Below are 27,760 nucleotides of genomic sequence, written 5' to 3'. Positions count from 1 at the left end.
TCTTTAAACAGCTGCACAGAGAGTCAGGAGGTGCAGATCTAAGTATACAGATCTACAGAGAGTCGAGAGGAGATCTTATACAGATCTACAGAGTCGAAGAGGAGATCTATATACAGATCTACAGAGAGAGTCAGAAGGAGATCTAAATACAGATCTAGAGAGTCAGGAGAGATCATATACAGACTGAACGAGATCAGAGGAGATCTATATAGGGATCTACAGAGTCAGGAGAGATCTATATACAGGAGAGGAGGAGATCTTACAGATCTACAGAGAGGGAAGAGATCTAATACAGATCTACAGAGAGTCAGAGATCTATACAAAATATCTACAGAGAGAACAGAAGGAGATCTATATACAGATCTACAGAGAGTCAGGAGGAGATCTATATACACATCTACAGAGAGTCATGAGATCTATTTACAGATGTACGAGAGTCAGGGAGAGATCTTATACAGATCTACAGAGAGTCAGGAGGAGATCTATATACAGATCTACAGAGAGTCAGGAGGAGATCTTATGCAGATCAACAGAGAGCTCAGGAGGAGATCTATATACAGATGAACAGAGAGTCAGGAGGAGATCTATATACAGATCTAACAGAGAGTCAGGAGGAGATCTATATATGACTACGAGAGTCAAGAGGAGATCTATATACAGATCTGCAGAGAGTCAAAGGAGGAGATCTATATACAGATCTACAGAGAGTCAAGAGGGATCTTATACAGATCTACAGAATCAGGAGATCTATATACAGATCTACAGAGAGTCAGGAGGAGATCTATATACAGATCTGCAAGGAGAGTCGGGAGGAGATATATATACAGATCTAAGCAGAGAGTCAGGAGGAATCTACAGATCTACAGAGAGTTCAGGAGGAGACTATATACAACTACAGAGGTCGTGGATTCATTTACAGATCTACAGAGAGTCAGGAGGAGATCTATATACAGATCTGCAGAGAGTCAAGAGGAGATCTATATCAGATCTACAGAGAGTCAGGAGGAGATCTATATAAAGATCTACAGAGAGTCAGGAGGAGATCTATATACAGATCTACAGAGCGGGTGGGAGATCTATATGCAGACTCTACAGAGAGCTCAGAGGAGATCTATATACAGATGCAGAGAGTCAGGAGAGGTCTATATACAGATCTACAGAGAGTCAGGAGGAATAGATCTTTATACGAAGATCAGCAGAGAGTCAGAGGAGATCTATATACAGATCTACAGAGAGTCAGGAGAGATCTATATACAATCGACAGAGAGTCAGGAGATCTATTTACAGATCTCAGAGAGTCAGGATGGGAGATCTATATACAGATCTACAGAGAGTCGAGAGGAGATCTATATACAGATCTCGCAGAGAGTCAGGAGGAGATCTATACAGATCTACAGAGAGTCAGGAGGAGATCTATATACAGATCTACAGAGTCAAGAGGAGATCTATATACAGATCTGCAGAGAGTCAGAGGAGATCTATACACAGATCTACAGAGAGTCAGGAGGAGGATCTATATACAGATCTACAGAGAGTGAGGAAGATCTATACAGATCTACAGAGAGTCAGGAGGGAGATCTATATACAGATCTACAGAGAGTCAGGAGGAGATCTAATCGATCTACAGAGTCAAGAGGAGATCTATATACAGATCTACAGAGAGTCGAGAGGAGATCTAAATGCGTCTAGAGAGCAGGAAGAGATTATATACGATCTACAGAGAGGAGGAATAGATCTATATACAGATCTACAGAGAGTCAGGAGGAGATCTATATAGATCTACAGAGAGTCAATGAGATCTATTTACAGATCTGACAGAGTCAGGAGGAATCTCTATACAGATCTACAGAGACAAGGAGGAGATCTGTATACAGATGTACAGAGAGTCAGGAGGAGATCTATATACAGATGAACAGAGAGTCAGCAGGAGATCTATGTACGGATCTGGGCAGAGAGTCGGGAGGAGATCATACAGAGGGGTCAGGAGGAGATCTGTATACAGATCTACAGAGAGTCAGGAGGAGATCTTATACAGATTCTCCAGAGAGTCAGGAGGAGATCTATATACAGATCTACAGAGAGTCGAGGAGATCTAGCGGATCAAGAGGTCAGGAGGAGATCGATATACAGATCAACAGAGAGTCAGGAGAGATCTATACAGATCTACAGAGAGTCAAGAGGAGATCTATATACAGATCTACAGAGAGTCAGGAGGAGATCTATATACAGATCTACAGAGAGTCGGGAGGAGAATCTATATACAGATCTACAGAGAGTCAGGAGTGAGATCTATATACAGATCTGCAGAGAGTCAGGAGGAGATATATATACAGATCTGCAGAGAGTCAGGAGGAGATATATACAGATCTACAGAGAGTCAGGAGGAGATCTATATAATCTACAGAGAGTCAGATCTATTTACAGATCTACAGAGAGTCAGAGGAGATCTATACAGATCTACAGAGAGTCAAGAGGAGATCTATATACAGATCTACAGAGAGTCAGGAGGAGATCTATATGCAGATCTGCAGAGAGTCAGGAGGAGATCTATGTACAGATAGAGTCAAGAGGAGATCTATATACAGATCTACAGAGAGTCGAGGAGGAATCACATATACAGATCTACAGAGAGTCAGGAGGAGATCTATATACAGATCTACAGAGAGTGAGGAAGGATCTGTAAACAGATCAACAGAGAGTCAGGAGGAGATCTGTAGCAGACGTCTGCAGAGAGTCAGGAGGAGATCTATATACAGATCTACAGGCGTAAGAGGAGATCTATATAACAGATCTACAGAGTCTAGAGGAGATCTATATACAGATCTAGGAGAGGTCAGGAGGAGATCTGTATACAGATCTACAGAGAGTGAGGAGTAGATCTATATACAGATCTGCAGAGAGTCAGGAGGGATCTATATACAGATCGACAGAGAGTCAGAGATCGATTTACAGATCTACAGAGAGTCAGGAGGATATCTATATACAGATCTACAGAGACACAGGAGGAGATCATACAAATGTACAGAGAGTCGGGAGGAGATCTATATACAGATGAACAGAGAGACAGAGGAGATCTATATAGGGAAGAGTCGGAGGAGATCTATATACAGAGAGTCAGGAGGAGATCTATATACAGATCTACAGAGAGTCAGGAGGAGATCTATATACAGATCTACAGAGAGTCAGGAGATCTAAGTATAAATATCAACAGAGAGACAGAAGGAGATCTATATACAGATCAACAGAGAGTCAGGAGGAGATCTATACACATCTACAGAGAGGTCATGAGATCTATTTACAGATCTACAGAGAGTCGGGAGGAGATCTATATACAGATCTACGAGAGTCAGGAGGAGATCTATATACAGATCTACAGAGAGTCAGGAGGAGATCTATATACAGATCTGCAGAGAGTGGGAGGAGATCTATATACAGATCTACAGAGAGTCAGGAGGAGATTATATGATCTGCGAGAGTCAGGAGGAGATCTATATACAGATCTACAGAGAGTCAGGAGGAGATCTATATACAGATCTACAGAGAGTCATGAGATCTAGTTACAGATCTACAGAGAGAGTCGAGAGGAGATCTATATACAGATCTACAGAGGTCAAGAGGAGATCTATATACAGATCTACAGAGAGTCAGGAGGAGATCTAGTATACAGATCTACAGAGAGTCAGGAGGAGATCTATATACAGATCTACAGAGTCGGAGGAGATCTATACGGATCTGCGAGAGAGTCGAGAGGAGATCTGATACAGATCTGCAGAGAGTCAGGAGGAGGTCTATACAGATCTACAGAGAGTGAGGAAGAGATCTTTAAACAGATCTACAGAGAGTCAGGAGGAGATGTATGTGCGATCTACAGAGAGTCGGGGAGGAGATCTATATACAGATCTACAGAGAGTGAGGAAGAGATCTATATACAGATCTACAGAGAGTCAGAGAGATCTATATAAAGATCAACAGAGAGACAGAAGGAGATCTATATACAGATCTACAGGAGTCAGGAGGGATCTATTACACATCTAAGAGAGGTCATGAGATCCATATACAGATCTACAGAGAGTCAGGAGGAGATCTATATACAGATCTACAGAGAGTCGGGAGGAGATCTATATACAGATCTACAGAGAGTCGGGAGGAGATCTATACAGATCTACAGAGAGTCAGGAGGAGATCTAGGCAGATCTACAGAGAGTCGAGGAGGAGATCTATATGCAGATCTACAGAGAGTCAGGAGGAGGATCTATATACAGATCAACAGAGAATCAGGAGGAGATCTATATACAGATCAACAGAGAGTCAGGAGGAGATCTAAGTATACAGATCTACAGAGAGTCAGGAGGAGATCTATATACAGATCTACAGAGAGTCAAGAGGAGATCTATATACAGATCTACAGAGAGTCAAGAGGAGATCTATATGCAGATCTATGAGAATCGAGGAAGATCTATATGCAGATCTACAGAGAGTCAGGAGGGAGATCTTATACAGATCTGCAGAGAGTCAGGAGGAGATCTATATGCAGATCTGCGGAGAGTCAGGAGGAGATCTATATACAGATCTACAGAGAGTCGGGAGGAGATCTATATCAGATCTACAGAGAAGTCAGGAGGAGATCTGTATACAGATCTACAGAGAGTCAAGAGGAGATCTATATACAGATCTACAGAGAGTCAGGAAGAGATCTATATACAGATCTGCAGAGAGTCAAGAGGAGATCTTATACAGATCTACAGAGAGTCAGGAAGAGATCTATATACAGATCTACAGAGAGTCAGGGAAGAGATCTATATACAGATCTACAGAGAGTCAAGAGGAGATCTATATACAGATCTACAGAGAGTCAGAGGAGTCTATATCAGATCTGCAGAGGTGAGGAAAAGATCTTATAAGATCAACAGAGAGTCAGGAGAGATCATATACAGATCTACAGAGAGTCAAGAGGAGATCTATATACAGACTGGGAAGTCGGGAGATATTTGCAGCTAAGAGTCAGGAGGAGATCTATATACAGATCTGCAGAGAGTCAGGAGGAGATCTATATACAGATCTGCAGAGGTCGAGGAGGAGATCTATATACAGATCTGCAGAGAGTCGGGGATATATACAGATCGACAGAGAGTCAAGGCATTAAGATCTACAGAGAGTCGAGGAATTCTATATACAGATCTGCAGAGAGTCAGGAGGAGATCTGTATGCAGATCTACAGAGAGTCGAGGAGATCGATATACACGGCAGAGTCAGGAGGAATCTATATACAGATCTACAGAGACACAGGAGGAGATCTGTGTACAGATGTACAGAGAGTCGGGAGGAGTCTGTATACATGAACAAGACAGAGGAGATCTACAGGGACAGGTCGGGAGGAGATCTATATACAGAGAGTCAGGAGGAGATCTATATACAGATCTACAGAGAGTCAGGGTGAGAATCTATATACAGATCTACAGAGAGTCGGGAGGAGATCTTATAAAGGTCTACAGAGAGGCAGAAGGAGATCTATATACAGATCAACAGAGAGTCGGAGGAGATCTATATACAGGTCTACAGAGAGTCATGAGATCTATTTACAGATCTACAGAGAGTCAGGAGGAGATCTCTATACAGAATCTACAGAGAGTCAGGAGGAGATCTGTATACAGATCTGCAAGAGTCAGGAGGAGATCTATATACAGATCTACAGAGAGTCGGGGAGATCTTATTACAGATCTACAGAGAGTCGGAGGAGATATATATACAGATCTACAGAGGTCGGAGGAGATCTATATGCAGATCTGCAGAGAGTCGGGAGGAGATCTATATACAGATCTACAGAGAGTCGAGGAGATCTATATACAGATCTACAGAGATCGAGAGATCATATACAGATCTACGGAGTCAGAGGAGATCGATTTACAGATCTACAGAGAGTCAGGAAGAGATCTATATACAGATCTACAGAGAGTCAGGAGGAGATCTATATACAGATCTACAGAGAGTCGGGAGGAGCTCTATATACAGATCTACAGAGAGGTCGAGAGGAGATCTAAGCAAGACGGAGTCGAGGTCTTTACAGATCTACAGAGAGTTCGAGGAAAGATCTGTATACAGATCAACAGGAGTGGGGAGGAGATCTTATACAGATCTGCAGAGAGTCAAGAGGAGATCTATATGCAGATCTACAGAGGTCGAGGAGATCTATATACAGATCTACAGAGAGTCAGAAGTATATACAGAGAGTCAGGAGATCTATATACAGATCTGCAGAGAGTCAGGAGGAGATCTGTATACACATCTACAGAGAGTCATGAGATCTATTTACAGATCTACAGAGAGTCAGGAGGAGATCTATTACAGATCTACAGAGAGTCGGGAGGAGATCTATTACAGATCTACAGAGAGTCAGGAGGAGATCTGTACACAGATCTACAGAGAGTCAGGAGGAGATCTATATGCAGATCTACAGAGAGTGGGGAGGAGATCTGTATACAGATCTACAGAGAGTCAGGAGGAGATCTATATACAGATCTACAGAGGTCGGGAGGAGATCTATATACAGATCTACAGAGAGTCGGGAGGAGATCTATATACAGATCTACAGAGAGTCAAGAGGAGATCTGTATGCAGATCTGCAGAGAGTCAAGAGGAGATCTGTATACAGATCTGCAGAGAAAGTCAAGAGGAGATCGTATACAGATCTACAGAGAATCGGGAGGGATCTATATACAGATCTACAGAGGTCGGGAGGAGATCTGTATGCAGATCTGCAGAGAGAGTCAGGAGGAGATATATATACAGATCTACAGAGAGGTCGAGAGGAGATCTATATGGCAGATCTACAGAGAGTCAGGAGGAGATCTATATACAGATCTACAGAGAGTCGAGAGGAGATCTATATACAGATCTGCAGAGTAAGAGGAGATCCATATACAGATCTACAGAGAGTCGGGACGAGATCTATATACAGATCTACAGAGAGTCGAGGAGAGTCTATATACAGATCTGCAAGATCAGGGGAAGAGATCTGTATACAGATCTACAGAGGTCAGGAGGAGATCCATATACAGATCTCAGGAGAGGAGATCTATATACAGATCTACAGAGAGTCGGGAGGAGGTCTATATACAGATCTACAGAGAGTCGAGGAAATAGATCTTTATGCAGATCTGCAGAGAGTCAGGAGGAAATCTATAAGCAGATCTACAGAGAGTCGAGAGGAGATCTATATACAGATCTACAGAAGTCAGGAAGAGATCTATGCAGATCTGCAGAGTCAGGAGGAGATCTATATACAGATCTACAGAGTCAGGGAGATCTATATACAGATCTACAGAGAGTGAGGGGAGATCTATATGCAGATCTACAGAGAGTCAGGAAGAGATCTATATACAGATCTACAGAGAGTCAAAGGAGATCTATATACAGATCTACAGAGAGTCAGGAAAAGATCTATTTACGATCACCAGAGAGTCAGGAGGAGATCTATATACAGATCTACAGAGAGTCAGAGGATATCTATATGCAGATCTGCAGAGACACAGGAGGAGATCTATATGCAGATGAACAGAGAGTCAGGAGGAGATCTATATGCAGATCTACAGAGAGTCAGGAGGAGATCTATACGCAGATCTACAGAGAGTCAGGAGGGATCTATATACAGATCTGCAGAGAGTCAGGAGGAGATCTATGTACAGATCTACAGAGAGTCAGGAAGAGATCTATATACAGATCTGCAGAGAGTCAGGAAGAGATCTATATACAGATCTACAGAGAGTCAGGAGGAAATTCTATATACAGATCAACAGAGAAACAGTCGAGGAGATCTATATACACATCTACAGGAGTATGAGGTCTATTTACAGATCTACAGAGAGTCAGGAGGAGATCTATACAGATCTGCAGAGGTCAGGAGGAGTCAGATACAGCAGCGGAGATCTATATACAGATCTACAGAGGTCAGGAGGAGATCTATATGCAGATCTACAGAGAGTCAAGAGGAGATCTATATACAGATCTACAGAGAGTCAAGAGGAGATCTATGTGCAGATCTACGGAGTCGAAGAGGAGATCTATATACAGATCTACAGAGAGTCATAGAGGAGATCTAAATGCAGATCTACAGAGAGTCAGGAGGAGGTCTATATACAGATCTACAGAGAGTGGGACAGATCTGTATACAGATCTACAGAGAGTCAGGAGGAGATCTATATACAGATCTACAGAGAGTCAAAAGGAGATCGTATACAGATCTGCAGAGAGTCGAAGAGATCTAGTATACAGATCTACAGAGAGTCTGGAGGAGATCTATATACAGATCTACAGAGAGTCAGGAGGAGATCTATGCAGATCTACAGAGAGTCAGGAGGAGATCTCCATACAGATCTACAGAGAGTCAAGAGGAGATCTATATACAGATCTACAGAGAGTCGGGAGGGATCTATATACACATCTACAGAGAGTCGGGAGGAGATCTATTTACGATCTGCAGAGAGTCAGGAGGAGATCTATATGCAGATCTCGAGAGTCGGAGGAGATCTATATACAGATCTACAGAGAGTGAGGGAGATCTATATACAGATCTTCAGAGAGTCGGAGGAGATCTATTTACAGATCTACAGAGAGTCAGGAGGAGATCTATATACAGATCTGCAGAGAGTCAAGAGGAGATCTATATACAGATCTGCAGAGAGTCAGGAGGAGATCTGTATACAGATCTACAGAGAGTCAGGAGGAGATCTATTTGCAGATCTACAGAGGGAGTCAGGAGGAGATCTATATACAGATCTACAGAGAGTCAAGAGGAGATCTATATACGATCTGCAGAGAGTCAGGAGGAGATCTATATAGCAGATCTACAGAGAGTCAGGAGGAGATCTATATGCAGATCTACAGAGTCAGAGGAGATCTATATACAGATCTACAGAGTCTAGAGGAGATCTAAATACAGATCTACAGAGAGTCCAGGAGGAGATCTATATACAGATCTACAGAGAGTGAGGAATAGATCTATACAGATCTACGAGGTCGGGAGGAGATCTTATACAGATCTACAGAGAGTCAGGAGGAATCTGTATACAGATACAGAGAACAGGAGGAGATCTTTATACAGATCTGCAGAGAGTCAGGAGGAGATCTATATACAGATTGCAGAGAGTCAGGAGGAGATCTATATGCAGATGTACGAGAGTCAGGAGGAGATCATATACAGATCGAGAGAGAGACAGGAGGAGATCTATATGCAGATCTGCAGAGGTCAGGAGGAGATCTATACAGAGAGTCAGGAGGAGATCTATATACAGATCTACAGAGAGTCGGGAGGAGATCTATATACAGATCTACAGAGAGTCAGGAAGAGATCTATATGCAGATCTACAGAGAGTCAGGAGGAGATCTTATACAGATCTACAGGAGGTCGGGAGGAGATCTAGATACAGATCAACAGAGAGTCAGGAGGAGATCTAACACATCTACAGCGGAGTCATGAGGTCTATTTGAAGATCTACAGAGAGTCAGGAGGAGATCTATATACAGATCTACAGGTCAGGAGGAGATCTGTATACAGATCTACAGAGAGTCGGGGATTTTACAGATTTGAGATGGAGGGAGATCTAAAAGATCTACAGAGAGTAAAGGAGATCTATACAGATCTACAGAGAGTCAGGAGGAGATCTACATACAGATCTACAGAGAGTCAGGAGGAGATCTATTTACAGATCTGCAGAGAGTCAGGAGGAGATCTATATGCAGATCTACAGAGGTCGAAGAGGAGATCTGTATACAGATCTACAGAGAGTCGGGAGGAGATCTATATACAGATCTACAGAGTCAGGAGGAGATCTGTATACAGATCTACAGAGTCAAGAGGAGATCTGTACAGATCTACAGAGAGTCAGAGGAGATCTAAATGCAGATCTGCAGGAATCGGAGGAGATCTGTATACAGATCTACAGAGGTCAGGAGGAGATCTGTATGCAGATCTACAGAGGTCGGGAGGAATAGATCTATATACAGATCTACAGAGGTCAGGAGGAGATCTATATGCAGATCTGCAGAGAGTCAGGAGGATATCTATATACAGATCTACAGAGACACGGAGGAGATCTATATGGATGTACAGAGGTCAGGAGGGAGATCTATATACAGATGCAGAGAGACGGAGGAGATCTATATACAGATCTACAGAGAGTCGGGAGGAGATCTATATACAGATCGACAGAGACAGGAGGAGATCTATATACAGATCTACAGAGAGTGGGTATAAGAGGAGGAGATCTATATACAGATCGGCAGAGAGTCAGGAGGAGATCTATATACAGATGTACAGAGAGTCAGAGGAGATCTATATACAGATCTACAGAGAGACAGGAGGAGATCTATACAGATGTACAGAGAGTCAGGAGGAGATCTATATACAGATCTACAGAGAGTCAGGAGGAGATCTATATACAGATCTACAGAGAGTCAGGAGGAGATCTATATACAAGAGTCGGAGGAGATCTAGTATACAGATCGACAGAGAGTCAGGAGGAGATCTAGTATACAGATCTACAGAGAGAGTCAGGAGGAGATCTATACAGATCTACAGAGAGTCGAGGAGATCTATATACAGACTCTACAGAGAGTCAGGAAGCGGTCTTATCAGATCAACAGAGAGACAGGAGGGAGCTATATACAGATCAACAGAGAGTTGAGGAGATCTATATACAATCTACAAACGAGTCGGGAGGAGGTCTATTTACAGATTACAGAGAGTCAGGGAGATCTATATACAGATCTGCAGAGTCGTGAGGAGATCTATATACAGAGATCTACAGAGAGTCGGAGATCTATTTACAGATCTACAGAGAGTCAGGAGGAGATCTATATACAGATCTGCAGAGAGTCAGGGAGGAGATCTATATACAGTCTACAGAGTCAGGAGTCTATTTACAGATCTAACAGAGAGTCGAAATCTGTTTGACAGATCGAGATTAGGAGGAGATCTATTACAGATCTACAGATAGTCAGGAGTGAGATCTATATACAGATCTACAGAGAGTCAGGAGGAGATCTATATACAGATCTACAGAGAGAAGGACGATATACAGATCTACAGAGAGTCAGGAGGAGATCTGTATACAGAACAGCAGAGTCAGAGGAGATCAATATGAGATCAACAGAGAGTCAGGAGGAGATCTACATATCTCACAGATCAGGAGGTGTACAGGTCTGAGAGTCAGGGGAGATCTGCATATCACAGAGAGAGTAGGAGATCTATATACAGATCACAGAGAGGTCAGGAGGAGATCTATATACAGATCTACAGAGAGCGTCGGGAAGAGGAGATCTATATAGATCTGCAGAGAGTGGAAGTATACAGAGAGAGATCCAGGAGGAGACTCATATTACAGATCAACAGAGAGTGAGGAGATCATATACACATCTACAGAGATCGGAGGTCTAGTTTACAGATTCCCACAGAGAGTCAGGAGGAGATCTATATACAGATCTACAGAGTCAGGAGGAGATCTATATACAGATCTGCAGAGAGTCGGGGAGATCTATTTCTACAGATCTGCAGAGAGTTAGGAGGAGATCTATATACAGATCTACAGAGAGTCAGGAGGAGATCTATATACAGATCTAGAGCCAGTCAGTGAGTCTATTTACCGATCGACAGAGAGTGCATGAGATCTATTTACAGATCTTGAGATTGGGAGGGAGATCTGTAGAGATCTACAGATAGTCAGGAGGAGAAGTATATACAGATCTACAGAGAGTCAGGAGGAGATCTGTATGATCTACAGAGAGTCAGGAGGAGATCTATATACACATCTACAGAGAGGAGATCTATTTGAGCGATCTACAGAGAGTCAGGAGGAGATCTATAACAGATCTGCAGAGTGTCAGGAGGAGATCTATATACAGAACTGCTAGAGAGTCAGGAGGAGATCTATATACGATCTACAGAGAGTCAGGAGGGATCTATATACAGACTCTACAGAGAGGTCAGGAGAGATCTTATACAGATCTGCAGAGAGTCAGGAGGAGATCACATATACAGATCAACAGAGAGTCAGGGAGGAGATCTATACAGATCAACAGAGAGTCAGGAGGAGATCTATACAGATCTACAGAGAGTCGAGAGATCATACAGATCTACAGAGAGGTGAGGAGATCTATATACAGATCTACAGAGAGTCAAGAGGAGATGTCACAGATCTACAGAGAGTCGGGAGAGACTGGATATACAGATCTACAGAGAGTCAGGAGATCTGTATACTACAGATCGACAGAGCCAGGAGGATCGTATCGCAGATGTACAGAGAGTAAGGAGGAGATCTTATACAGATGCTGGAGACAGGGAAGAATCTATACACATCTGCAGAGAGTCAGGAGGAGATCTAGTATACAGAGGTCAGGAGGAGATCTATCGCAGATCTCATGAGGTCAGGAGGAGCTTTTTAGTGCACAGGATTTACAAGAGAGATATCAACAGAGAGACAGACTATACAGATCAACAGAGGTCAGGAGGACTAGTATACAGATCTGCAAATGAGCGAGATCTATTACAGATCTACAGAGCTCAGGAGGAGATATGTGGATACAGCTAAGCAGAGTAGGAGGAGATCTGTTACAGATCTACAGAGAGTCGGATGAGATCTATTTACAGATCTAGGTTAGGAGAGATCTATATACAGATCATAAAGAAGTAGGAAATCTATATACAGATCTACAGAGTCACAGGGAGATCTATATACACATCTACAGAGAGTCAGGAGGAGATCTATTTACAGATCTGCAGAGGTCAGGAGGAGATCTGTACACCAGATCTACAGAGAGTCAGGAGGAGATCTTTACAGATCTACAAGAGTCGGAGATCTACCATATACAAATCTAACAGAGAGATAGAAGGAGATCTATAACAGATCAACAGAGAGTCAGAGGAGATCTATACTATACAAAAGTTCAGGCTAGATCTATTTACAGATCTACAGAGGAGTCAGGAGAGATATATATAGATCTACAGAGTCAGGAGGAGATCTATATAAGGATCTGAGAGGGAGAGTCGGAGGAGATCTATGTAAGATCTGTGGTTGGAGAGTCGGTAAGGGGAGATCTTAGCAGATCTACAGAGAGTCAAGGAGGAGATCATATATCAGATCTACAGAGAGTCAGGAGGAGATCTATACAGATCTTCAGAGAGTCAGGAGGAGACTCATATATGAGTCAACAGAGAGTCAGGAAGAGATCTATATACAGATCTACAGAGAGTAGGAGGAGATCTATATACAGTCTACGGAGAGTCAGGTGAGGAGATCTATTTACAGATCTAGCAGAGAGTCAGGAGGAGATCTCTATACAGATCGACAGAGAGTCAAGAAGGAGATCTAAGTGAGCAGATCTACAGAGAGTCAGGAGTGAGATCTATATACAGATTCAACAGAGAGCCGGAGAGATCTTTAAGATCACAGAGTCGAAGAGGAGATTTGGATACGATCTACAGAGTCCTTAGAGGAGATCTATATACAGATCTACAGAGAGTCGAGGAGGAGATCTTATATCAGATCTACAGAGTCAGTGAGAGGGTAGATCTATGCTTACAGTCTACAGAGAGCCAGGAGGAGATCTATATACAGATCTACAGAGAGTCAGGAGTGATACTTCTCCCTATATACAGACTCAGAGACATGGTGGAGGAGATCTTATGTTAGACAGAACAGAGAGACAGAGGAGATCTATATACAGATGTACAGAGAGTCAGGAGGAGATCTTTATACAGACTTCCATAGAGAGACAGGAGTGAGATCTATATAAGATGAACAGAGAGCCAGGAGGAGATCTATATACAGAGAGAGTAGGAGGAGATCTATACAGATCACAGAGAAAGAGGAGATCTGTACAGATCTACAGAGAGAGTCAGGAAGAGATCTATACAGATCTACAGAGAGGTCAGAAAGGATCTTTATACAGATCTACAGAGAGACAGGAGGATCGTATACAGATCAACAGAGAGTAAGGAGGAGATCTATATACACTACAAAGAGTCAGGAGAGTCTATGTTACAGATCTACAGAGAGTCATGAGATCTAATTTTACAGATCTTGAGAGTTAGGAGGAGATCGTACAGATCTGCAGAAGTCAGGGAGGAGATCTTTATGTACAGATCTACAGAGAGTCAGGAGGAGATCTAAGGTGCAGATCACAGAGAGTCAGGAGGAGATCTCATATACACATCTACAGAGAGTCATGAGATCTATTTACGGATCTACAGAGAGTTCGGGAGTGAGAATCTTTAGACAAGATACAGGGAGGGTCAGGAGGGAGATCATATACAGATCAACAGAGAGTCAGGAGGAGATCTATATACAGATCTACAGAGAGTCAGGAGTGAGATCTGGTACCCAGATCTCCGGGGAGAGGTCAGGGAGGAGATTCATATACAGGATCTTACAGAGAGTCCCAGGAGGAGACTGGGCCATATCAGATCAACAGAGAGTCAGGGAGGAGATCAAGAAGGAGACTCAACAGAGAGTCAGGAGGAGATCTTATACATATCTACAGAGGATAAGAGGAGATCTATATACGAATCTACAGAGAGTCAAGAGGAGAATCTATATGCAGACTCATAGAGAGCCGAAGAGGAGATCTATATACAGATCTACAGAGAGTCAAGAGGAGATCTATATACAGATCTACAGAGAGTAGGAGATCGATTTAAGACGACAGAGCCAGGAGTGAGATCATATACAGATTCAGAGAGTAAGGAGGATATCTATATACAGACCTGTAGAGACACAGGTGGAGATCTATATATAATCTACAGAGAGTAGGAGGAGATCTATATACAGAGAGTAGGAGGAGATTATATACAGACTCCACAGAGAGTAGGAGGAGATCTATATACAGACTTACAGAGAGTCAGGAGATCTATATAAATATCAACAGAGACAGAAGGAGATCTATATACAGATCAACAGAGAGTCAGGGAGAGATCTATATAACATTCATAGCAGTATGAGACTCCATTTACAGATCTACAGAGAGTCAGGAAGAGACTATATGATCTACAGAGTCGAAAGCGATCTATATACAGACTAACAGAGAGACAGGAGGAGATCTATATACAGACTGGGCCAGAGAGTACGAGGAGACTCCATATACACATCTACAGCGAGTATGAGATCTACTTACAGATCTACAGAGACAAGAGATTATTTAAGATCTTGAGATTGTTAGGAGGAGATCTTATATACAGATCTACAGATAGTCAGGAGGAGATCTACATATACAGATCTACAGAGAGTCAGGAGTGAGATCTATATACAGATCTACAGAGAGTCAGGAGGAGAATAACACATCTACAGAGAGAGTCATGAGATCTATTTATGATCTAAGAGAGTAGGAGGAGATCTATATAATGACTGGCTATGAGTGTCAGAGGAGATCTATATACAGATCTACAGAGTGTCAGGAGGAGAACTTATGCCAGACCTGTTGTGAGAGCTAGGAGGAGATCTATATACAGAACTCAGAGAGTAGGAGGAGATCTATAAGACTCCACAGAGAGTCAGTAGGAGGAGACTCGCTATAAGATCAACAGAGAGTCAGGAGGAGATCTATATACAGATCAACAGAGAGTCAGGAGGAGACTCCATATACATATCTACAGAGAGTCAAGAGAGATCCATATACAGAACTAAGAGAGTAAGAGGAGATCTATATGGGATCTACAGAGAGCTGGCAGAGAGGAGATCTATATACAGATCTACAGAGAGTCAAGAGGAGATCTATACAGACTACAGAGAAACAGAGATCGATTTACAGATCGATGAGTCAGGAGTGAGACCTATACAGATCTACAGAGAGTAAGGAGGATATCTACATACAGACTACAGAGACACAGGTGAGACTCAATATAACATCTACAGAGTAGGAGGAGATCTATATACAGAGAGTCAGGAGGAGATCTATATACAGATCTACAGAGAGTAGGAGGAGATCTATATACAGATTTACAGAGAGTAAGGAGATCTATATAAATATCAACAGAGAGACAGAAGTGAATCATACAGACCAACAGAGAGTCAGCAGGAGATCTATACATCTACAAAGAGTATGAGATCTATTTACAGATCTACAGAGAGTCAGGAGGAGATATATATATACAGATCTACAGAGCTGTGGAGTGAGACTCAATAACAGATCTATTAGAGAGTCAAGAGATCTATTTACAGATCTAGAAGTTAGGAGGAGATCTATATACAGATCTACAGAGAGTCAGGAGGAGAACTACATACGATCTACAGAGAGTAGGAGGAGCTCTACAAGCAGACCACAGAGAGTCAGGAGGAGATCTATATAATTCACAGAGAGTCAGGAGGATATCTAAGTATACAGATCTACAGAGACACAGTGAGAGACTTTTATACAGATGAACAGAGAGACAGGAGGAGATCTATATACAGATGTACAGAGAGTAGGGAGGAGATCTACATAGACTGGTAAGAGAGACAGTGGGAGGAGATCTATATACAGATTTACAGAGAGTAGAGGAGACGATATAAGAGAGTAGGAGGAGATCTATATACAGATCTACAGAGAGTAGGAGGAGATCATATAGATTCACAGAGAGTAGGAAGAGATCCATATACAGACCTACAGAGTCAGAAAAAGCGATCTATGTACAGACTAACAGAGAGACAGGAGGAGATCTATATACAGACCAACAGAGAGTACGGAGGAGATCTATATACACATCTACAGCGAGTATGATCTATTTCATAGATCTAATAGAGAGTCATGAGATCTATATGATCTTGAGATTGTTAGGAGGAGATCTATATACAGATCTACAGATAAGTAGGAGGATTGAAGGTAAGATCTACAGAGAGCCAGGAGGCAGATTATATACAGATTCACAGAGTAGGAGGAGATCTATATAAATCTACAGAGAGTCATGAGATCTATTTATGATCTACAGAGAGTCAGAGGAGATCGCACATGACGGCAGAGGCCAGGAGGAGATCTATATACAGATCTACAGAGTGTCACCTCCTCTCTCTCTACTTTCCTCCTCTCTCTCTACTTCTCTCCCTCCTCTCTCTCTACTTCTCTCCCTCCTCTCTCTCTACTTCTCTCCCTCCTCTCCTCTACTTCTCTCCCTCCTCTATCTCTACTTCTCTCCCTCCTCTCTCTCTACTTCTCTCCCTCCTCTCTCTCTACTTCTCTCCCTCCTCTCTCTCTACTTCTCTCCCTCCTCTCTCTCTGCTTCTCTCCCTCCTCTCTCTCTTCTCTCCCTCCTCTCTCTGCTTCTCTCCCTCCTCTCTCTCTACTTCTCTCTCTCCTCTCTCTGCTTCTCTCCCTCCTCTCTCTCTCGCCCTCTCCCTCCTCTGCTCTACTTCTCCCTCCTCTCTCTCTTCTCTCCTCTCTCTCTCTAGCCTCTCCCTCCTCTCTCTCCCTACTTCTCTCCCTCCCCCTCTCTCTCTCTTCCTCTCCCTCCCTCTCTCTACTTCTCTCCCTCCTCTCTCTCTACTTCTCTCCCTCACTCTCTCTACTTCTCTCCCTCCTCTCTCTACTTCTCTCCCTCCTCTCTCTCTACTTCTCTCCCTCCTCTCTCTCTACTTCTCTCCCTCCTCTTTCTACTTCTCTCCCTCCTCTTTCTACTCCTCTCCTCTCACTCTCTCTCTGGTTCTCCCCCTCTCTCTACTTCTCTCCCTCCTCTCTCTCTACCTCTCCCTCCCCTCCTAATTTACTCTCTCTGCTTCTCTTCCCTCCTCTCTCTCTGCTTCTCTCCTCCTCTCTCTGCTTCTCTCCCTCCTCTCTTCTGCTTCCTCTCTCCTCTCTCTACTTCTCTCCCTCCTCTCTCTGCTTCTCTCCCTCCTCTGCTCTCTACTTCTCCCTCCTCATTCTCTCTGCTTCTCTCCCTCCTCTTCTGCTTCTCTCCCTCCTCTCTCTACTTCTCTCCCTCCTCTGTCTCTACTTCTCTCCCTCTCATCTCTCTCTACTCCTCTCTCCCTCCTCTCTCTCCACTTCTCTCCCTCCTCTCTCTCACTTCTCTCCCTCCTCTCTCTCTTCTTTCTTCTCTCCCTCCTCTCTCTCTACTTCTCTCCCTCCTCTCTCTCTACTTCTCTCCCTCCTCTCTCTCTACTTCTCTCCCTCCTCTCTCTCTACTTCTCTCCCTCCTCTCTCTACTTCTCTCCCCTCTCTCTTTCCCTCCCAGAGGCCATTATCTCATCCTGGGTCAGGTTTCTGGGTTTGCTAGAGGCACAGGGACCCAAGTGACTGTGACAGGGAGAGGCTGCTACCATTCTCCACTTACAGCCACACACACACACACAGCCACACACACACACACAACACACACACACACACACACACACACACACACACACACACACACACAAACACACAAACATATACACAAAAAACAAATACACACACACACACACACACACATTAACAGAGTGTGTCGCGCATAAAACACACTCTGCTAAAGTGCTTGGTGTTTTTTACATAATGGAAGTGCTCTCTGGCATCTCTGTTGTGAAGCTGTTAAGGGAGTATCCGGTACAGTAAAATGCAGGGGCCAAGATAGCTGTCTGCTTAAGCACTATAAACAACCCTCACAACCCTCTAGTCCCCAGGCTCTGCTGTGCCGTCCTCTTGGTGTCTCCTCTCTCATTATTTGTCTGACTGTGGATCTAGAGACCACGGAACAGCTGTGATGTCACAGCTTATGAGTGATCGTGTACATCTTATATATCATGGGGGTAAAGACCGATGTATATATGTGACCTTGGTTTCTGCATCAGTGTCTGTCTGTTTGAGCATGAAATGTGGCAGGTGTATGTAGCGTGGTGGTGGTGGTAGTGGTGAGTGGTGGTGTGTGTGAGTGGAGTGAGTGGGAGGGGTGGTGGTGGTAAGTGAGTGTCTGCCTGGCTGCCTGCCTGCATAGCTGAGCGTTTGCTTGTGCATGCGTGTGTGTGAGATAGATGGGACAAATGTCCACTCCTCCTCTCCACTCCTCCTCTCCTCCCTCTCCTCTCCTTCTCTCTACCTTTCAGAGTTACAGTCAGGTCATGGTTCCTGCTCCACTGAACACCCTCTAAATCTAAAAGTCTTCTCAGAATGCAGCTAACAACCGTTTCCTGCTCAGTAGTAGAGTTTTATCACATATTGACTTATCATTATCATTCCATTTGTATTGACCTAGACTCAATACCCCAGCGCATTATCATTCCATTTGTATTGACCTAGACTCAATACCCCAGTGCATTATCATTCCATTTGTATTGACCTTGACTCATTACCCGAGTGCATTATCATTCTATTTGTATAGGCATTGACTCAATACCCCCAGTGCATTATCATTATATTTGTATAGGCATTGACTCAATACCCCCAGTGCATTATCATTATATTTGTATTGGCCTAGACTCAATACCCCAGCGCATTATCATTCTATTTGTATTGACCTAGACTCAATACCCCAGCGCATTATCATTCCATTTGTATTGGACTTGACTCAATACCCCAGTGCATTATCATTCCATTTGTATTGACCTTGACTCAATACCCCCAGCACATCATCATATCATTTGTATTGGCCTTGACCAATACCCCCAGCGCATTTCATTCTATTTGTATTGACCTTGACTCAATACCCCCAGCACATTATCGTATCATTTGAATTGGCCTTGACTCAATACCCCCAGCGCATTATCATTCTATTTGTATTGACCTTGACTCAATACCCCCAGCGCATTATCATTCTATTTGTATTGACCTTGACTCAATACCCCCAGCGCATTATCATTCTATTTGTATTGGTGCGGTGTCTTGACTTGAGGACACAGGTTGGCAGATCAGAAGAACAGCTTGGATGGGCTTCCTGCTAGACAGTTATGCTCCCTGAAGAGAAATCAGCTTCAATAAAACACTAAAGCAAAGGCTCCTGGAATGAGAGTTGTCAGCCAGTATGTCTAGATCCATTCAATTACAGATGAGCTAATTCTTTGATTCTCCTTGAGGGCAGTCTCCAGAGATGTGTATGGAGAGGTGTTCCTCAGAGCAGGCAGTGTCATCACAGAGTAGAGAGAAGGGAACACACATAGACTGGCAATCACTGGGTGCCTTTGGAACATTTTCTTCCACACACGCCTTGCGCTTTCTCTCTCTCTCTCTCTCTCTCTCTCTCTCTCTCTCTCTCTCTCTCTCTCTCTCTCTCTCTCTCTCTCTCTCTCTCTCTCTCTATTTCGCCTCCCTGTCACCCATCTTAGATGAATGCGCAGGTTTTCCGCAGCCGTAAAGCTTGGAGCTGGAGGCTCACTGTGGCGGGTGCTAGGTCCAGGCTGGAGGGCCTCGGCAGGACCTAGCAGGAGGAAGAGCCAGGCTCTGAGGCCAGGCTGGAGGATTAATTGGTGTCTGTTCTTATCGTTGGCCAACAGCTGTTCCAGAAGCTAAAGAACCTGATGAGGCCTTACTCCATTGAATTTGAGTCACCACTGGAGTTGTCCGCACAGGGTGAGGACTGTCAAGCAACACACACACACACACACACACACACACACACACACACACACACACACACACACACACACACAACCAGCATTAACTTTCAAAGTAAGTATTTATTGATGGACTTGTTCCTCAATTAAAAGTGTTATTATTTCTCATTCTTTCACTCTCTCTCTGTCCCTCACATTTTCATTTATCCCTGTTGCCCATTCGTCCTGTTTCTGCTCCTGACTCTGTCTCTGCGGACTGTTATCTCCATCTGATACTGCTCTCTGTCTCTGCTCCTGCTCTCTGTCTCTGCTCCTGCTCTCTGTCTCTGCTACTGGTCTCTGTCTCTGCCACTGCTCTCTGTCTCTGCTCCTACTCTCTCTCTCTGTACTGCTTCTGTCTCTGCTCCTGCTCTCTGTCTCTGCTCCTGCTCTCTGTCTCTGCTCCCTGCTCTCTGTCTCTGCTCCTGCTCTGTGTCTCTGCTCCTGCTCTCTGTCTCTGCTACTGCTCTCTCTCTGCTCCTGCTCTCTGTCTCTGCTACTGCTCTCTGTCTCTGCTCCTGCTCTCTGTCTCTGCTACTGCTCTCTGTCTCTGCTACTGCTCTCTGTCTCTGCTACTGGTCTCTGTCTCTGCTACTGTCTCTCTGTCTCTGCTACTGCTCTCTGTCTCTGCTACTGCTCTCTGTCTCTGCTACTGCTCTCTGTCTCTGCTACTGCTCTCTCTCTGCTCACTGCTCTCTGTCTCTGCTACTGCTCTCTTTCTCTCTGCTCCTGCTCTCTGTCTCTGCTACTGCTCTCGTCTCTGCTCCTGCTCTCTGTCTCTGCTCCTGCTCTCTGTCTCTGCTCTGCTCTCTGTCTCTGCTACTGCTCTCTCTCTGCTACTGCTCTCTGTCTCTGCTACTGTCTCTCTCTCTCTGCTACTGCTCTCTGTCTCTGCTACTGCTCTCTGTCTCTGCTACTGGTCTCTGTCTCTGCTACTGGTCTCTGTCTCTGCTACTGCTCTCTGTCTCTGCTACTGCTCTCTCTCTCTTCTCCTGCTCTCTGTCTCTGCTACTGCTCTCTGTCTCTGCTACTGCTCTCTGTCTCTGCTACTGCTCTCTGTCTCTGCTACTGTCTCTCTCTCTCTGCTCCTGCTCTCTGTCTCTGCTACTGGTCTCTGTCTCTGCTACTGGTCTCTGTCTCTGCTACTGCTCTCTGTCTCTGCTACTGGTCTCTCTCTCTGCTACTGCTCTCTGTCTCTGCTACTGGTCTCTGTCTCTGCTACTGGTCTCTGTCTCTGCTACTGGTCTCTGTCTCTGCTACTGGTCTCTGTCTCTGCTACTGCTCTCTGTCTCTGCTCCTGCTCTCTGTCTCTGCTACTGCTCTCTGTCTCTGCTACTGGTCTCTGTCTCTGCTACTGCTGTCTCTGTCTCTGCTACTGCTCTCTGTCTCTGCTACTGCTGTCTCTGTCTCTGCTCCTGCTCTCTGTCTCTGCTACTGTCTCTCTCTCTGCTACTGCTCTCTCTGTCTCTGCTCTCTGTCTCTGCTACTGGTCTCTGTCTCTGCTACTGCTCTCTGTCTCTGCTCCTGCTCTCTGTCTCTGCTCCTGCTCTCTGTCTCTGCTACTGCTCTCTCTCTCTGCTACTGCTCTCTGTCTCTGCTACTGCTCTCTGTCTCTGCTACTGCTCTCTGTCTCTGCTACTGCTCTCTGTCTCTGCTCCTGCTCTCTGTCTCTGCTACTGGTCTCTGTCTCTGCTCCTGCTCTCTGTCTCTGCTACTGCTCTCTCTCTCTGCTACTGCTCTCTGTCTCTGCTACTGCTCTCTGTCTCTGCTACTGGTCTCTGTCTCTGCTACTGGTCTCTGTCTCTGCTACTGCTCTCTCTCTCTTCTCCTGCTCTCTGTCTCTGCTACTGCTCTCTGTCTCTGCTACTGGTCTCTGTCTCTGCTACTGGTCTCTCTCTTCTCCTGCTCTCTGTCTCTGCTACTGGTCTCTGTCTCTGCTACTGCTCTCTGTCTCTGCTACTGGTCTCTGTCTCTGCTACTGGTCTCTGTCTCTGCTACTGCTCTCTGTCTCTGCTACTGGTCTCTCTCTCTGCTACTGGTCTCTGTCTCTGCTACTGGTCTCTGTCTCTGCTACTGGTCTCTGTCTCTGCTACTGCTCTCTCTCTCTCCTACTGGTCTCTGTCTCTGCTACTGGTCTCTGTCTCTGCTACTGCTATCTCTCTATCTCAATTTGCTCTCATTTTGATTTCTTCCTCTGTCACTCCTATGGGTCCATTCATTGTAACTGGACCATCTTGGCTCCCTCCCTCCCTCTTTTACACACACTGGGTGATTATGTGATATTTTGTTGTGAGTTAGATAAGGTCAGGAAGGTTAATGGCAGACAGTGACACCGTGAGAGAGGGTCAAACCAGCCTGCTCCCTGAATAGTGAATGACATCTCCCATAGCGGCAACACACAATGATAGAAAGTTGAACCATCCATTGTAAATGATATTGTTCTTGAGAATAACCAGTCAAATGTTAAAGACATTATTATCATATTCAATAGCTGTGTGTAACACACACAGTATATTAAGGGTGGGTTGCACCAACATGGTTAAATTCATCTTAGATTAGACGTAATCTAAACTTTATAAATCTAGGATTATATTTAATCAGAGATGTGTTGCACCACTTAGATGAATTAATCTGGTTTAATATTAAGGTTAGATCTTTAAACTATGATTAGTGACATGTCATAATGGATTCACCAAAACAATGATGTTCTAATTCCATTACTATAGAAACGGACCTTCACTGGTCATCGCTAGCAAGCAAAGTGAGTTTTCACTTCAGACTAAATTATTGAATTAATTGCGCTTTTTGTCAAATTAGTTAGCTGGCTAGTTTACTTTTACAAACATAATATAAGAAACATAACTGTTAATCACACCAGAAATACAGCAGAAACACTGAGTTGTTAAACCTCCTCCAGTGGCAGTTTGTTAGAATGAACCCCTGGTCAACGGAGTGACAGGATGCAAGTTGATCTGGGTTTAAAGAATAATTACATTTAACTAGGATACATTTGAAACTAAGTTTTGTGCAACCAGTTTAAGAGTTAATCCATGTTAGTGCAACACAACCTAGTATATTAAGGTGGACTTGCTTGAGGGGAACATCTAAACTAGCTCAGTCCTTGTATTTGTAACTAGATAAGTTGCCCTGTAGGGAAACACATCATTGAATGTTTACTTCTTTTATCTAGGAAAAGAGATTATTGAGATGTACTTTGACTTCCGTCTCTTCCGTCTGTGGAAAACCCTGCCAGCACTCCAAACTCCTGGACTACGAAGATCTTTTGTGACGGGGCTCCAAGTGAAGTCAACCCTGTAGCATACATACAGTCTATACTGGGGCAGGAGGACCCACTGAACCCTACTGCTCAACACAACTCTAACACCCATCATACATGCTTTCATCCAGGAGAGGACTGGGAGAGGTGGAAGAGGAGAAGAGGGAAAGGAGTGATAGAGAGGAGGAAGAGGAGGAGGATGAAGGGTGACATAGCAGCTTTCACGGCGCTGTGTGCCTAACCCATTATTTATTTCAACCCTCCTCTTCACTTCCTACGCAACCACAAAGGTCAGGGGTTAAAAAGAGAGAAACCACGCCAAAGGAATGCTAGAAGGACAAGGAGACCTGAAGATTGGAGAGAAAGAGTGATAGAGTATAAACGGAGAGACAGAGGGATGAAGGGAGCTTCTGTGCTCTCTCTTTCTCTCCCTCGGGAAAGGTGTCTGACGTGCTCTCTCTTTCTCTCCCTCGTGGAAGGTGTCTGAGGTGCTCTCTCTTTCTCTCCCTCGTGGAAGGTGTCTGAGGTGCTCTCTCTTTCTCTCCCTCGTGGAAGGTGTCTGAGGTGCTCTCTCTTTCTCTCCCTCGTGGAAGGTGTCTGAGGTGCTCTCTCTTTCTCTCCCTCGTGGAAGGTGTCTGAGGTGCTTATAGCAATTTCCTGGTTCTGTAGTTGTTGGTTCTTTCAGAAAATCTGGATTGGAGAAGCATAAATAAATGTATATACATCCGATGAATATAGTCTAGCTCTAGTCATGCAAATACTCTATATATGAAAATATGATATTTTTGATGTGTATCGTTGTGGTGTTTCTTATGGACTGTTTTCAATAACTCAGGTTTAGCCATGAAATAATCTGTTTGTTTGATCCCCTACTCTATTATCATCATTGCCATTGCTTGGGATGAATGTATATCTCAGAGATATTTATCTTCTAACTATTTCAACTTATTCAGCTCCAGATCCAAAAGTGTAGGGATGATGTGACCACAGACACAGCGTGCGTGGGTGGGTGTGTGCGTTTTCCCTCTGTGATATAGCCAAGCTGAACCATTCAATTTCTCACCACAGAGTGAAGTCACTGACACACACTTCCTGCAGCTGACTTGTGATGTCAGGTCTGGTGTCATCGCCAACAGCTCAAGCAAAGCTCCTATTAGTGTTACCCAGTAACAGTAAATGATCAGGGGACGTCTAAAAGGAACAGCTGCTCTGCTTACTGTTGGAAAAGAGAAAGACATAACTCCACACTTGTCAAAGCCAGCCTGCTTACACACACAGCATTATCCCCTGCCAAGGTATTCTCTGTAAGCGCTAAATCAACACAACATAACACAAACACATTTGTCTTCCTTTGTGTGACTGTTCTGTCGGCCTGTGTCATGCTCTTGAAAAATGTACTGTTTCTGAGGGGAGCTAACGGGTGAAGAGTTGAGGGGTAGATATCGATGTCATCCCTCAGATGTAGCAATAGATGTGTTGGTACTTGAACAGTACTTCTACATGGGGACCTTGACCCACCTCCGAACGCTCTAACTGTTGAAGACCCAGACTCTGACGCAGCGCTCTTAAAGCAGTTCTATATGTACTCTTCCGTTCTCTTCTCTAAAGTTCATATAAACCTTCGATGCTACATCTAAAGATGCAAACACCCATACTGTGTATCTCTCTGTCCACCCGTATCTGATCATTTATGTAACATCAATCTCTATGACTGTACTGTTACCCTTTTAAATAGAAAAACAAGTGTGAGGGAAACATAAGAGTGGATTGAAAAGAAATGTATCAAAAATAAATTAGGATTTGTTTTACCTACAGTTGAAGTTGGAAGTTTACATACACCTTAGCCAAATACATTTAAACTCAGTTTTTCACAATTCCTGACATTTAACCCTAGTAAAAATTCCCTGTTTAGGTAAGTTAGGATCACCACTTTATTTTAAGAATGTGAAATGTCAGAATAATAGTAGAAAGAATGCTTTATTTCAGCTTTTATTTCTTTCATCACATTCCCAGTGGGTCAGAAGTTTACATACACTCAATTAGTATTTGGTATCATTGCCTTTAAATTGTTTAACTTGGGTCAAACATTTCGGGTAGCCTTCCACAAGCTTCCCACAATAAGTTGTGTAAATTTTGGCCCATTCCTCCTGACAGAGCTGGCGTAACTGAATAAGGTTTGTAGGCCTCCTTGCTTGCACACGCTTTTTCAGTTCTGCCCACAAATGTTCTATGGGATTGAGGTCAGGGCTTTGTGATGACCACTCCAATACCTTGACTTTGTTGTCCTTAAGCCATTTTGCCACAACTTTGGAAGTATGCTTAGGGTCGTTGTGATGGAAGACCCATTTGCGACCAGGCTTTAACTCCTGACTGATGTCATGAGATGTTGCTTCAATATATCCACATAATATTCCTGCCTCATGATACCACCTATTTTGTGAAGTGCACCAGTCCCTCCTGCAGCAAAGCACCCCCACAACATGATGCTGTCACCCCTGTGCTTCACGGTTGGGATGGTGTTCTTCAGCTTGCAACCCCCTTTTTCCTCCAAACATATCAATGGTCATTATGGCCAAATAGTTATATTTTTGTTTCATCAGACCAGACGAAATTTCTCCAAAAAGTACGATCTTTGTCCCCATGTGCAGTTTCAAACCGTAGTCTGGCTTTTTTTATGGCGGTTTTGGAGCAGTGGCTTCTTCCTTGCTGAGCGGCCTTTCAGGTGATGTCGATATAGGACTCGTTTTACTGTGGATATAGATACTTTTGTACCTGTTTCCTCCAGGATCTTCACAAGGTCCTTTGCTGTTGTTCTGGGATTGATTTGCCCTTTTCGCACCAAAGTACATTCATCTCTAGGAGACAGAACGCGTCTCCTTCCTGAGCTGTATGACGGCTGTGTGGTCCCATGGTGTTTATACTTGCGTACCATTGTTTGTACAGATGAACATGGTGCCTTCAGGCATTTGGAAATTGCTCCCAAGGATGAACCAGACTTGTGGAGGTCTACAATTTGTTTTCTGAGGTCTTGGCTGATTTCTTTTGATTTTCCCATGATGTCAAGCAAAGAGGCACTGAGTTTGAAGGTAGGCCTTGAAATACATCCACAGGTACACCTCCAATTGACTCAAATGATGTCAATTAGCCTGTCAGAAGCTTGTAAAGCCATCATATCATTTTCAGGAATTTTCCAAGCTGTTTAAAGACACAGTCAACTTCGTGTATGTAAACTTCTGACCCACTGGAATTGTGATACAGTGAATTATAAGTGAAATAATCTGTCTGTAAACAATTGTTGGAAAAACTACTTGTGTCAGGCACAAAGTAGATGTCCTAACCAACTTGCCAAAACTATAGTTTGTTAACAAGAAATTTGTGGAGTGGTTGAAAAACGAGGGTTTAATGACTCCAACCTAAGTGTATGTAAACTTCCGACTTCAACTGTACTTATTTGAGCTATTTGCTTCTTGCCTCTATCCAGGTTACTGTGTATGGTATGGTATATAGCGCACAGAGTGAGAATCCACAGACATTATCTGTGGTTTGTAGCAGCTACATGGTAGAGATGGGAGGAAAGTAAGAAAGTTGAAAATGACCGAAAATTGACTTTCTCACTCTTTTTGATACTCTCTCTTGCTAACAATAGGGCTTTATGTGCAGCGACTCACTGTACTGTACGCTTCAGAGTTCTGAAGCACTGAGGAAAAATAAAAACACAACACTTGTTCATGTCTCATAGGAACTCAGACAGAATGATGATGTTTTTAATGTCTGCCTATAGGCCCTGCTCAAAAGTAGTGCACTATAAAGGGAATAGGGTGCATTTGGGACAAAGCCTAGATCTTCTCTTTAGCCACGTCTTTCCTCCTCTCTTCTGCATCCTCCCATCACTCCTCTCTTGGCTGCCCACTGAGAGATGGCTGGTGGCTGGCTCAGCTAGAAGATGATTGGCTTTGTTAGAGGATGA

General features: G+C 43.8%; 1 protein-coding gene across 1 annotated transcript in view; it reads left to right on the top strand.

Moving 5' to 3' along the window:
* The window catches only part of LOC106567246 (NMDA receptor synaptonuclear signaling and neuronal migration factor), a 196,573-nt gene extending 170,892 nt beyond the window's left edge, over positions 1-25,681 (top strand). The window contains 3 exon segments of the mRNA XM_045691675.1: positions 20,418-20,493; positions 23,707-23,765; positions 23,767-25,681. Of these exon segments, the coding sequence (XP_045547631.1) occupies positions 20,418-20,493; positions 23,707-23,765; positions 23,767-23,805 (174 nt within the window). The 3' untranslated portion in view covers positions 23,806-25,681.
* Positions 25,682-27,760: the final 2,079 nt, after the last annotated feature.

The sequence above is a fragment of the Salmo salar genome, chromosome ssa01, assembly GCF_905237065.1.
Source record: "Salmo salar chromosome ssa01, Ssal_v3.1, whole genome shotgun sequence".
Classification (NCBI taxonomy): Eukaryota; Metazoa; Chordata; class Actinopteri; order Salmoniformes; family Salmonidae; genus Salmo; species Salmo salar.
Note: the sequence above shows the minus strand (reverse complement) of the source record. Positions and strands in the feature narration are given on the sequence as shown.